The 13359-nt window shown below is 51.4% G+C and overlaps 2 protein-coding genes across 3 annotated transcripts; one reads left to right on the top strand and one right to left on the bottom strand.

Moving 5' to 3' along the window:
* Positions 1–970: 970 nt before the first annotated feature.
* On the top strand, positions 971–3356 carry LOC117895890 (polycystic kidney disease 2-like 2 protein). The gene has a single exon (XM_034803896.1). It carries the CDS (start codon positions 1198–1200, stop codon positions 3334–3336), a length of 2139 nt encoding a protein of 712 aa, XP_034659787.1. The 5' UTR covers positions 971–1197; the 3' UTR covers positions 3337–3356.
* Positions 3357–3373: 17 nt separating this feature from the next.
* LOC117895905 (SET domain-containing protein SmydA-8) lies at positions 3374–10222 on the bottom strand. Of its 2 annotated transcripts, none has more exons than XM_034803898.1 (2): positions 9272–10222; positions 3374–3934 (listed from the first exon to the last, which is right to left on the bottom strand). In XM_034803898.1, exons 1-2 carry the CDS (start codon positions 10205–10207, stop codon positions 3497–3499), a joined length of 1374 nt encoding a protein of 457 aa, XP_034659789.1. In that variant the 5' UTR covers positions 10208–10222; the 3' UTR covers positions 3374–3496. The 2 variants fall into 2 exon arrangements, with proteins under 2 accessions (XP_034659789.1, XP_034659790.1); XM_034803899.1 differs by lacking the exon at positions 9272–10222 and adding an exon at positions 5066–6127.
* Between the last annotated feature and the right edge of the window lie 3137 nt (positions 10223–13359).

Here is a 13359-nt window from a genome sequence, read left to right as displayed (position 1 = left end):
CGTGCCTCCCCGTTCCAGGATCGCTCGGTCTCTCCACTGAGCCATGAGCCAGGCTCTGGGAGTGAAATAACGCAAAAGGAAACGGCGGGCGAGGGAAGCCCAGCCCTTGGCCACGCAATTAACATCTGGAATACGAGTATTTGCAGCGGCCATGGGGGAGTGGGGTGGGAGGGGGGGAAGGAAAGGAAGTTATCCGTGGAGAGACTTTTCTCGGAGTAAGCTGATGTTATTATTATTATGGTCAGACATCAATCGGATGAGTTGCAGCAAATGAAGGCAGCAGATAATGCCCAGTGCGACGCTTGGGCAGAATGTGCGCAGCACCTCCATGAGCCCTGCCAATTCCCCGCAACCCAACCCCAAGCAAACAGAGAAAAGCTGAAAGACGGAGCCACACAAACATTTATTTTGTTACAACAACAACAACAAGAGCAACAAGCGCAAGAGGAACCCAAGTGTGGAATGTGGAATGTGATTGGTGGATTTGTGGATTGGTGTGCGGTGGGAGTGGGAGGGGAGGCATTGGTGTAGCTCTCTCGCTCCCCTCACATGTTCGGGAATAATTGTGTTATTTTCTCCTTCAGCCACGAGGCGGGATCGGCGCTTAGGGCGCTGTAAAGGGTGTATGTGAGTGAGAAGAACAAGAGCATCTCCATCAGGTAGTAGAGTGCATTCTTCCGATCCACCATCGGCTCCACCTGGGTGGCCTTCGACACTGAATGGAACCTGGCGTCCGCCTGCCTGCGAGTGGCTGCCAAAAGGGCCACCAAGCCACGGTCAGCCTGCCATGGTTTGGGCACATAGAAGCATGTCTGTGTCGACTTGGAGACCTGGAGACTGCACTGGGTCTGGGTCTGGGTCTCCCCATTTCGCATTTGCTTGCGGTGCGGCGGCGGTGTCTCGTCCTTCAGCCAGGCCAGATCTTCGTTGAGCAATTCAAGCAGTGGACCATCCACGATGCTCAGATCGGGCAGTGGAGTGCCCGGTGCGGAATTTACTTCTGGCTGCCACATTTCAGTTGTTACTCAATGAAAGTTCGAGACGGAATGAAGTTCAACCTTTTGGAATGGTTTTGCCGGACTACTACGAAAGGGAATGAATCTCAACTAGCCTCAGAAAGTGGATCAAATGTTCAAATAAACTGTAACACAGCAGGCAGAGGGACTCTTGTCAGTTGTAAGAAATCTCAGCCTGGAAATGGACACCCAGCAGCAGGAACAGCCGTCGGCTGTCAGCATTGGGGGGCAGGTCTCTCAGGCGGCCTCACAATGGATAAACGTAGTGGAAACTGCTGCTCCACCTGCGACAGAGGAGCCGCAAGTGGAGGCCGCACAACGGAAAGGCAAGAGAAAAGGCAAACTCGAAGGCTTGCAGATACCCGTGGAACATCCACGACCATCCCGTTGGCGCAGGAAGCCCCCGAAGGCGCCCAAGGCACTCAAGAAGAAAACAACTCAGATTCTGTACACCACGGACGAGCAGGTGCGCGACGCGCTGCTGGAGTTCCTCGTCTTCATTGTGTTCCTGACACTCACCTCGCTGATCGCGCTGACCGTGCGGAGTCCGTACATGTTCTACTTCAACGACACGACCAAGAAGCTCTTTGTGACCCGCAGTCTGGTGGTGGCACCCTCGGTGACCAATTGCTTTGAGAACATTGTCCAAGTGTCGGACTGGTACGACTACTTGATCTACAACTTTCTGATAACTCTGCACGGAGACATGACAGCGGACGAGGACGAGGATGGAGCAAAGACCAATTCCCTGGGTGGCTCCGATCCGATTGAGAACCTTCGCGCTCGCAGATTCATGTACGAGAATTTGCTGCTGGGTCCGCCGCGTCTGCGCCAGATACGAGTGTCGAAGCAGAGATGTCATATGGGCTGGCACTTTGACGCCTGCTACGACGACTATTCGCGGGGAGTCGAGGAGCGGAATGAGTCCCACAAGGGCTCGGAGTATCGGAGCATGCGCGAGGCGGAGGCGACACCTTTTTGGACGCTGCTCGCCTACTACAGCACCGGCGGCTACACTGTGGATCTGACGTACGACAAGGAGGTGAATCTGCGGAAGATCCACGAGCTGAAGACCATCCACTGGCTGGACCGCAGCACCAGGCTGTGCCTCGTCGAGTTCAATCTCTTCAACGAGAACACGGACATCTTCCAGAGCGTCAAGCTGATCGCAGAGATCCCAGCCTCGGGCGTGGTCCTGCCCCAAGCGCGCATGCAGACAGTCAAGAAGTATTCCTTCTTCACGGATCCCGATCCCAAGCAGACTCTGCTGTACATTGTCTGGTATCTGATGATCGTCTACTACACCGTCATCGAGATCAACGAGCTGCGGCTGTCGGGCTTCAGGGCGCACTTCAAGTCCTTCCTGAACATCCTCGAGTGCTTCCTGCTGCCGATCTGCTATCTGGCCTTGGCCTACAACATTTGGCACACCGTCGAAGTGGAGTCGCTCGTGAGCAAGGCACAGAGGCAGGAGGTCTACCAGAGCATCGATGTGCTCTGCTTCCTGAACATTATCTACGTGAACATGATGGCCATACTGGCATTCCTCGTGTGGATCAAGCTGTTCAAGTTCATCAGCCTGAACAAGACCTTGGTGGAGTGGACGACGACGCTGAGCAGATGCTCCAAGGACTTGGCCGGCTTCAGCCTCATGTTCGGCATTGTGTTCGTGATCTACGCCCGGCTGGGACTGCTGCTCTTTGGCAGCAACCATCCGGACTTCTACAGCATCGTCATCTCCATGCTCACCATGATACGCATGATCCTGGGCGACTTTCGGTACAACCTGATCCAGGAGTCGGATCGCCTGATCGGTCCCATCTACTTCATCACTTACATTCTGCTGGTGTTCTTCATTCTGCTGAACATATTCCTGGCCATCATCATGGAGTCGTACAGTGCGGTGAAGAGTGGCACCGACATCCAGGGCACCCAGCTGGCCTCCTTTGTCTACCGGAAGATCACGGGTGCCGTCTACTGGATCTACTGTCGCCTGTGCAAGCAGCGCGCGAAGAGTGTCAAGGCCCAGCTGGTGCGCCTGAAGCCTTTTCCCACCAGAAAGTCCCGTCCATCGCCCTTCCGCAAGCGCGCCGATCAGGACAATGCCACCGCAGAGTTTGAGGAGCCTGCGAAAAGGAGAAACTTGACTGCAGCCGAGACACTCTACTTTCATGCCATGCCGAAGGATACGCAGAACAGGAAAGCGTTTCGAGTGAATCAACGCATCACACTGCTCGAGGAAATGCTGGATAGGCTGGTGGCCAACATGGCAGACATCACCAGGAGCCTGGACAGAGTCTACGGGGAAGGTGCTCAGTGAGTGTGGCTCAAGGTTCGAGTTTCAGCCCCCTTCGGTTGGGATCCACGTATCCTTCCGTTTATTGGTGTTCCTTAAGTGATTACAAAATAAAAGTACTAGCAACAATTTGTACAGCCAAACACAATCACACAATCACACAAGTGGGAGTGGAGCATCTCCTTCATTGTATCTCCTCGGTGATGAGCTTCTTGAGTGTGCACTCGCCCGCTCCGAGCTTGTGTATGATGGCCAGAATGTCCTCGCGATAGCGATCCTTGTGTGCCACCTCCTCGGGTGTGTACTGGTCCGTGTCGAAGCGTGTCATGCGCCAAATCACATTGAGCTTCGCCTCGATGAGCACGTAGTTCGAGGGCGGACAGAAGCGCGGACACAGATCGTTGATGAAGTGTATCATGTCGGGCACGCTGCACGAGTTGATGCGATTGTTGATGGTGTTCAGGGCAAAGTCCTGATACCGGGCCATCTTGGCATGGGGAAAGACATTCTCGCAGGTGAGGCAGCGCCAGTCGGGCTGCAGTGTTCGTGTCTGCACGGGAATCACCAAGCCACGACAGCCCTGCTCCCGGCAGAACAGCGCCGACAAATACGTTCCATTCTCCTGCAGGACAAAAAGAGAAACGCATTTAGTTCGGGATTCACATTCAGGTTGCTGCTGGGATGCGCTGACCGCCTCTGTCACTTCACGGCGCAGTTCATGCCACTGAAATTCGAAGTTTTATGGAACTATAATTCAATGTGCCATGCGAAGGGACAGGTTGTGTGCAGGAGGAGTGCCAAGGAGGAGTTTCAAGTGCGATTTTAAGCAGCGTAAGTAAGGAGGGATCAACGAGACGCAACACCAACATTGATGGCCCCCTTGGCGCCACTTCTGGGCCAGTGCATGAACAGAAATCATAGAGCTAATTTAATTAGGGAACGCATTTGTGTCAGGTGGCCTGGTCCCTGGCCCCTGGCCTGCCAACGCCAGAGGCCATTATTCAACTTATCCCCACAGAACGAGCAGCATGACCACATCATAATGAGCAGATGTAGATGTGTATGTATGTATGTACATATATGTATGTAAATACATATGCATATACATACATAGTCGCATAGGGAGAGAGAAAGAAACAAGCAGCGACGTTGACATCTAAACGTTGGCCAAGAATACACTCGTATGAGTCGAGTATTGTGTTCAAATTCATGCAAAACAAAAATATTTGTGTTTGAAATTTTAATAATTGCTTTATAAGCGTCAGTCGCTGCCAGTGATCTCGTTTCGAGGGCCACACGAGAATTTATGTTGGAATTTCTTAAGAATTATTCAAGCAAAACCTATTCGGAAAAGGATTATTTAATTCTTAATTGGAACTAGCAGCGAAGCTTCTTGGATAAAAGCTTGAAGTATTTACAGAGATTAAAGCAGATGAAATCTTGCAACTCGACAAAGAACGCTTCAGTGTCATACGGCCATAAGGCCTCGAGCACAGTGCAGTTGTAGGAGGAGCTGCAAGAGGAGCATTAAATGTGGACAAAGACTGCAACAGTGTCATACGGCCACAAGGCCTCGCGCACACTAGAGCCAAAAGAGAAGCTGCAAGAGGAGCATTAAATGTGGACAAAGACTGCAACAGTGTCATACGGCCATAAGGCCTCGCGCACACTAGAGGCAAAAGGGAAGCTGCAATAGTGTGCGCAAGCTCTCTGCCCTGCCCTGCCCTTCCCTGGATGAACTTCACCTACTCACAGTATTGTCGTTGCACCTGGTACAGTCACACATGAAGTGCTTCGTCATCTTGAGGAAAATGCCGCGCGTGAGATTGCCCCAGAGGATCTTGGTGTAGGTTGTGGTTATCTCCCCGCCCTTGGGTATGTCTCTGGCAGCACGCACGATGGCCAGACGACCGTTGTCAAAGTAGTGACTGGCATTGGGGGTGCACTCGTGGTTCATGATCGCCGTCAGCGGGAAGAGGCCACGCAGCAGCGTCTCGCGGCCGTCGGTGCGGCAGGGCGCCTCAAAGGCGTTCGTGTTGAGCACGCCGACAATGCGGAACAGCTGATCCATGAAGGGTTTGTCTGTGGTGGGAAAGTTGCGAAAGCATTGCGCCGCCTTGATGATCTCCTGGCGGAAACCCCGCTCCGCGTTTGCCTGCATGGCGTCCACCAGGTGGCGCTGCTCCTTGCCCAGATGGAAGACACGCACGGCGGTGAGGATGCGCAGCGACAGCGGGTTCACCTGCTCCTCCTCAGCGTCTGCGTCCTTTGGCTGCCAGCGGCGGAAGTGCTCGCATTCCGCACGATGCGCCGCAGATCCAGAGCAAGCTTCGCACACGGGCAGCGTGCAGCGCTGCTTGCAGAGAAAGCCCTGCGTCGGCAGCAACCGGTGGCAGCACACACATGTGCTCAGCTGGCCCTTGCGCGCCGTAGGGCCCACCACCAGAGCGCGCTCACGGAAGATCAGCTCTCCTGCTGCAATGTCCCGGGTGGCAAAGACCCCGCGACCGGCCACCTTCGAGACGGCCAGCGTCCAGTTGGGCTCCTCCTCGCGCAGCTCGCCAAGGTGAACGTCGATGAGCTGGGCCAGCTGCTCCGGCGTGGTGTCCCGACAGGGTGCCATGTGCGCCAGCATTGCGGCCGTTGTGTTTATCCTGCCCCCTGCCCCATGGTCGTTTCCCGACATTTGTGGGCGTGTCCGACGATGCCAAACGCTCGACGATGCCAAATGCTGCCCAGGATCGGACTAGCGCGAGAGAGAGACGGAGATAGACAGAGACGGAACGGAACGGAACGGAGCAACAGCAACCAACGCGGCGGGCGGCAACGCAACGAGTGATGTCGCTTCTCTGGTCTGGCCTGGTCGGTTCGGTCGCTCTATGGGAATAGCGACGACGACGACGACGACGATGATTGCGACGACTGCGACCGCGACAGCGGTGACAGCAGCATGAGCGACGGCGACGCCGACAGTGACGCTTATGACATCGACTCGACGCCCTCGGAGAGCATTAAACGCAACTAAAAAACACAAATTAGAGAAAGCAACAACAACAACAACAAGAGCTGAACGGGAGAGGAGGAAGAGAAGAAAAAGAAGAACCAATGGTAGCAACAACAGCAACAAGAAGAGCCAGCAGCAGTGTGGTGAAGAAGCAGGGTAAAGCGGTAAAAGAAAGTAAAGGGAGGGCAACAGTAGCAACAGAATAAAGAGGAAGCACTGGACAAAAGCAACAGAAAGACGTTGAAGCGGGGGACAGCAACAACAAGAGCAACAACAGTAATGAAAAGGACACGAAAGGGATAACAACAGCAACAGCAAGATAAGGAAAAGGGAGACAGCAAATGTAACGGCAACCGCAAAAAGCTTGTGCAGAGCGGGGGAGGGGTGGGCGGACAGACAGTCAGCAGGAGCAGTGACAACAGTCAAATATGATTGTTTCCCAAGGCGCGACGACACACACGCACATGAGCACCACACACACACGCACGCACAAAAGCACCACACACTGGCACATTGTAGGCACACGACACACGAGAGAGGGAGAGGCGACGCCAAGCGGATTTTGCTTTTGACTCTTATTCAATTTGTGTTCAATTGGATTCATGTGCTGGTGGAAATGAGGGGGTGGGAGGGAAGGAAAGCCAACACGCGCCAGGGGCAGTGGATGCAACGGTGGGAAGGGTACACTAATAACAGGGTACGACTGTCTGCATATGGTTCGAATCCGACACCAGTGTAGCTGTGTGTTTGCGTGTGCGTGCGTGGCCTCACGACAAATTGTATGCCACCTGAAGAGCCACACTGTTCCACCTTATAATTGTGTGCCTTGCACTGGAGAACATGTTCCGCTCTCTCCCCTCGCTCTCTCTCTCTCTTTCTCGCTCACTTGTCAGTTTTGTGCGTTGAACACCTCAGCCGTGGTACATCCCGACCACCAAACACCTCAACCTCCACCTCCACCTCCACCACCATCGCATGCGGTCGGTTATGGATGCCATAAAGCGAAACCATAGGAAGGCTGCCCTGCCCTGCCGTCAACGTTCGTACCCCTTAAAAAAGTTGAGCTGCTAAAGTAAAGATTTGCACGAGTATGAGGCGTCGCTGACCCAATCTCCCCACTCTCCCACCACGCTCCATGGGAGTCTCCAGCTGGTGGCGGTGCGTGTGGATGCCACATAAATTAAGACATTGTCGCCGGGCATGGACCGGGGCCAAAAGGTGAACCGAGACACGTGACTAGGCTGAATGGTGGGACGGTGGGTGCGACTGGTTGCCGTGACTGTCACGCATTGTCACATGTCAGCGCCGCTGCAGCCGCTTCCAGCTAATCATCCAGCTGCCTGTTAACGGGGATCCTCTTCGGCACAAACTGCCAAGCCCCTCTAGTATCCACGCACATTAGTTACATAGAATGTTTGCATTATTTTCGACCAAGCAAAACCAAAAAACCATCCCATACATACATATATATTTACATACATACAGATGTACATATTTACATACATTAATATGTACAATACATACGCGACCCATCGAACGTGAATTTTGAAATCTATTTTCATATTTTACGTGCGTTTTATTGCCCCAAATCGAAGGAATCGAAGCGCGAAATATGTTTTCCAAAACAAATGAAGAAATTCGAAAAACCATTGGGAAATTTTGTGTTTAGGAATACTGAAGGGAAAATACCCTTTAGTGGGGAGCCAAGGAAAAGGAAGTTCCACGAAAGAAATTATTTATCAATTTGAACAGTTCCATAACTCGAGATAATCTCTGAACAAATTACATAATTAAAGTTTCTGCATATGGGTACTAATTATAATAAGTGAAATGAAATCTACATGGTATTACAGATGGGTTAAAAGGCAGTCAAACTCAGAAAAGGAAAAACAAACATTTGGATTGATTTAGCGTAAAATTAAAAATTATTAAACGAGAACGAATTTTCATTGATGGACAACCGCAAGTGCGTTAGGGTATGGCAACAAAAAAAATGTACAAAATATGTAAATACATACATACATACATATGTAAATATGTACACACATACAAATGTACTCGAATAATTTTGAATATTTCTTCATTTTGTTTTTCGTTTTCATTCTGAAGAATTTCCGCGCAAATTTGATATTTTTAAAAGCAAAGCACCAAAACAACAACAAGAAGAAGAAGTAGGAACCAATTTAGTTTTTCTCTTGGCAAGAATATGACCAAGAACGGGGAAGGGACAAGGGCATGGTATTGGGGGGTTTTTTCGATTTGTATGTTATGCGATTTATAACTCGGGAGAGTGAATGAAAGAATGAGTGAGAGCGAGTGGGGGGATGATGAATGAATGAATGCATGTGTGTGTGTGTGTGTGTGTGTGTGTGTGTGTGTGTGTGAGTACTTGAACTAGTTGGGTCTACGTCTCCCCCAACCATTTGGGACGCTGGCATTGTGCCCAGTGCAAAGCAGATACGGATTTACAGTTATGATGGCTTCAGTCCACTGTTAGGGCGTTATGTTATGTAAAGGAAATGCACAACCATCCAACAAGTTGCCGTTGAATGTGAAACGAATGCCAACGCGTGCTTCCTTTTGGGGCACTTCTGTGAGCCTTTTCCTTTGGAGCATCTGGCGGCTACTCACTGATAGATGGCGATCCTCCACTGCGGAGGGCATCCGATGTGGCACACTTATTGTGCCAGACTCTGGCTGATTATTCAGTCATTAAGTAAACACTTATTTGCACAGACACAAATGTTGCAAAGTTCTTTGACACTTTCGCCCCGTTTGGTGGCGCCCCTGCCAGATGCATATTTGCGGCCACTTCGATAAAGCTATTTTGGTTGCGCGCAATGATTGCGACACGACTGAATGAACTCGCTCCCAAATTGGCTGCAGTTGCAGTTGCAGTTGCAGCTGCTGATCGAGATGCACATCCACATTGGAAGTGGAAGTGGAAGCACTCACCGTTGGATCCTGGCAGCGTGGACACTGGCACATGAAGCCCTTGGTCATGCCGAGGAATATCTTTCGGGCCAAAGTTGACCAGAGCATCTTGGCATAGGAGACCGTGATCTCGGCACCGCAGGGTATTCGCTCCGTGGCGCAGACAATGATCGTCTCCCCATCCTCAAAGTGGTGGGTGGCATTCGGCGTGCATTGGTGGTTGAGCAGGCCCGCCAGGGGGAAGAGAGCGCGGATGAGCACCTCGTGGCCATCGACGCAGCTGCGGCTCTCGAATGCATTCGTGTTGAAGGCACAAATGGTGCGGTAGAAGAAGTCGAGCATTTGCTGCTCGCGGGGAAAGTCCTCGAAGCAGGCAGCTGCCCGCTCCACCTCCTTCATGTAGTAGCGGTCCGCGTTGGCCTGCATCGCGTAGAGCAGCCGCCGCTGCTGCTCGTCCAGGAAGAAGCAGCGCACCACGCTCAGTATGCGCAGCGAGCGCGGATCGATGCGCTGCGTCTGCTTGGGCCTCCACTTGAGAAAGAGATCGCACTCGGTCTTGTGGCGCGGCGACTTGCCGCACTCCTCGCACACGGGCAGGCCACAGCCGGCGGGGCAGAGGGCTTCCGCGTCCGTCTGTCCCGGCACCAGGCGGTAGCAGAGCGTGCAGGTGCGCAGCTTCGAGGAGCGATGCGCCGTCGGCCCCACCAGAATGGTGTGCTCTCGGAACAGCTCCTCGCCCTTGGCAATGTCGCGAGTGGCGAATATGCCGCGACCCGAGATGGGGGAGTCGGACACCCGCCAGGCGGGCTCCTTGGGCCGCAGCTGCCCGAGATGCAGATCGATCAGCTCGGCCAGCTCCTGTGTGGAGGCGCTGATGGCCATTTGCTGTGGCTGCCTGGACAGCTGTTGCACTGCTGCTGGCTGCTGCTGCCCCGGATGCTCGGGCTGTTCGGACATGTCGATTGGATAATTGAAACTCTCTCTCACTCGCCGATAATCGAAACGCAACTGACCGCCGCACGCCGCCAGCAGACTCTTTTTTTTTGCGCAGTCTGTGCGCTGCTTTTCGCTCTCACTCTTCCGGCGGGGGCTCTATTAATAGTTGCGCGTGGCCCTCAGATTTCCCCATGCGCCGACTGGACACGCGAATTGGATTGAATTCGATTGGAATGCTGGGCGGAGGTAGGTGCAAAAGGGCAACGGGCAACGCTTGTCTCTTTGAGCGTGGTGAATAAGTTTGTGGTCCTCCCCACAGCGGACAACATCACCTTGGCAGTAATTTCACCATGGTCTGTGGTGTAAACAATAAGCCCGCAGCCCGCCCTCCATCCGGCTATTTGTTTCATCCCGTTTATTTTAACACTCTCCTAGAGCGAAACTTTTATCAAATGCAATGGAAAGTTGTGCACACATGAGCATACAATTAGTTCCCATTAAGGGTAACGTTCATCTTTGTGTTCAGGCCTGGTTTGGTTTCCTTCCTGGCCATGGAACGAAAACGTATTATCAATGATGGTGCCGCCCTCTGTCGGGCATGATATCAAGAAAAGCTTTCCAGCTTTAACCCTGGTGCCCAGTCTTTGGTGGTCTTTTCAAAATGTACCGAACACTTATTTTTATTTGTTCAAAGCTTTATGGTGAAAAACAGCATCCGCCAGATGGCACGCTAAAAATTCAGCTGGTGTTAAATATTTGATACAAGTTGTGACGCGAGAGAAGCGTCTCACAACGTTTCTACTCGTTTCGTTGTCATTTCGAGTTTTCGCCCTGGTGAACGCAAGTGATCAGCGTTGTTGATGCACAAATTCATGGATCAGATATTGAGAAATGGTCGGTGAGAAGAGAAAAAAATAAATTAAAAAATCTGGAGTCTGGAAGAAAAAAAGCTTAAACAAAAATCGAAAACAGTCTTTCGTTGTGGTAATGTCTAGTCTTAAAATATGTAATTATTAACGTAATTTAATCTTAAGCACACTGGTTTCAGATTGACATATCCCGAAAAAAAAAAACACTTAATCTATTTAGAATTTTTTTGTCCCATACAAAAACTATTAACATGTATTTCCATGAACATTTAAATGAATAAAAAAGGGATCTTGTGCTCTAGAAAATCTGGAAAAGTATATTTATGTACATATGTATGTATGCCATACATAATTAAGTTTATAAGATTGCCATTGGTAAGCGTAGGTAGGCGAAAATAGCTACAAAAAAAACCCAACCACAAATTTGGTGCTTTAAGCGCTCGTAGTCACAGAGCCTGAAAAACAATAAATTTATTAGCGTATTACGCAGCAAAAAGGATGGCCAGCCATTGGATTCTTTCGAGGTCGAAGTGGCCCCCAAAACGGACAGCAGCCATTTGGATATCCTCCAGCTGACCCAACTGGGCACCCAGACGGTCACGGTGGTGAGGCAGACCAAGCCTGTGGATCCAGCGCAATGCCACAGGTGCCAGGCATTTGGACACACCCGCACATATTGCAGACGCGCCTTTGTTTGAATGAAATGTGCGGGTGCGCACATGTCCACCACCTGCGCCAAGCCTCGGTCCGAGGCACCGAAATGCGCCAACTGCCAGGGCAGCCACATCAGCGCCTACAAGGGATGCCCGTCCTTCAAGGCTGCTAGGGGCCGTCTCCTGTCCCACAGGATGACGAAGCAGGAGATGCGACTTGTGCATCACAAGCGGCAGCAATCGCAGCCTCGGCAGCAAAATCTGAAATAAAAGAGGACAAATTAAAACAAAATATATAAACAATAATCCGTCAAAGCACTCATCTGCAGGCGTCCGGACCAGAAGCCGTTTGATCGTGGTCGAGTGTTGACACGGGGCGCCCAAAAATGCCATGCCCTACGCAAGCTCCAAGCCTATATCCACCGCAAGCCCAGTCACTTCCTTCTGGTCCAAGGAGAGTCCGCTGGATGGTGTGTGGGCGGCCCTTTCCTCTATTTGATGATGGCGCGAACAGCCATAACCCGACGACGCAGCCTCAGCAGAAAAACCTGTAAATAAAAAGGGGATCACTTAAAACACAATAAATAAACACAAATAAACCAAAACAAACACTCGCCTGCAGGCGGCCGGACCAGAGCCGCTAATTTATGGTCGAGTGTGACAACTTTGGATGGTCCGTCCAGAGGCACGCCAACTCCGACACTCGCACACAAACACACGCCAATTCACGCACTTGCCAGGCGGCCGGACCCGAGGCGCTAAGGGTGCAAATGTGTGTGAAAGTGCCTGTCCAATCGACGTCTATATCGACGTCTATATGAATGACGATGAGAAGTTGCTGAATGCCGCGGATCCCACGCCAACCTCTGCAGTAAATATTACTCCCAATATCAAAGCCAATCCAGCACTATCATGCTCAGCCAATGGGGCTTCTGTGGCAATGACCCGTGAGTCAAAGCCACCGCCAATCGTTCTGCTAAATGTGACCAACGTTGTTGCCACCATAGCCGAAATCAAGTCACTGATTAGCTTGAATAAATTTCACACTAAATCTACTCCCACTGGCGGGCTTCGCATCATGTGCAGTGAAGTGGCCTCGTTTAGAACACTCCAAAACCACTATAATGGCGAGGAGTGCGCCACCAAAAGCTACACGCACCAGCTCCAAGAGGAGCGAGGATATCGCATTGTCATCCGTGATCTGCATCATTCAACTGAACCAAAGTACGTTACTGAAGTTCTAGCTAGCATATTTAAAGTTGAGCTCATGGCTGCCAGCAACAATGCAGAGGTGCTCAAAGTCAATAACATCGAAGGCCAGAGGGTCAGAGTAGAGGTGCAAAGGCGCACCACCCCTATTGTCCAGTGCCATAGATGCCAGCGTATTGGGCATACGCAAAATTACTGCCGTGACGAGTTCTTGTGTGTCAAGTGTGGCTTGAAGCATCCCTCCACAACCTGCGCTAAGCCACCCAATACGCAGGCAACATGTGCAACCTGCGGTGGCCCCATTCTGCAAGCTACAGAGGCTGCATAGCTTTCAAAAATGCGGAGAAGAGAAGAATCCCACCCTCCACTGATATCCAGCGTGCAAATGCACTCCTCCATGAATTTAATATGCCTGACATTCCTGGCCAAATGCTAACCTCAC

This window comes from Drosophila subobscura, chromosome A, assembly GCF_008121235.1.
Source record: "Drosophila subobscura isolate 14011-0131.10 chromosome A, UCBerk_Dsub_1.0, whole genome shotgun sequence".
In the NCBI taxonomy this organism is placed as follows: domain Eukaryota; kingdom Metazoa; phylum Arthropoda; class Insecta; order Diptera; family Drosophilidae; genus Drosophila; species Drosophila subobscura.
This window is presented reverse-complemented; position numbering and strand designations above follow the sequence as displayed.

What these genes read in the sequence shown, in the direction of transcription:
- LOC117895890 (XM_034803896.1), top strand. Translation starts at nt 1,198, where the DNA reads ATGGACACCCAGCAGCAGGAACAGCCGTCGGCTGTCAGCATTGGGGGG.
- LOC117895905 (XM_034803898.1), bottom strand. Translation starts at nt 10,207, where the DNA reads ATGTCCGAACAGCCCGAGCATCCGGGGCAGCAGCAGCCAGCAGCAGTG. An exon ending in CACGCTGCCAGGATCCAACG is followed by an intron (nt 3,935 to 9,271) that starts GTGAGTGCTTCC and finishes TTTGTCCTGCAG; the next exon opens with GAGAATGGAACGTATTTGTC.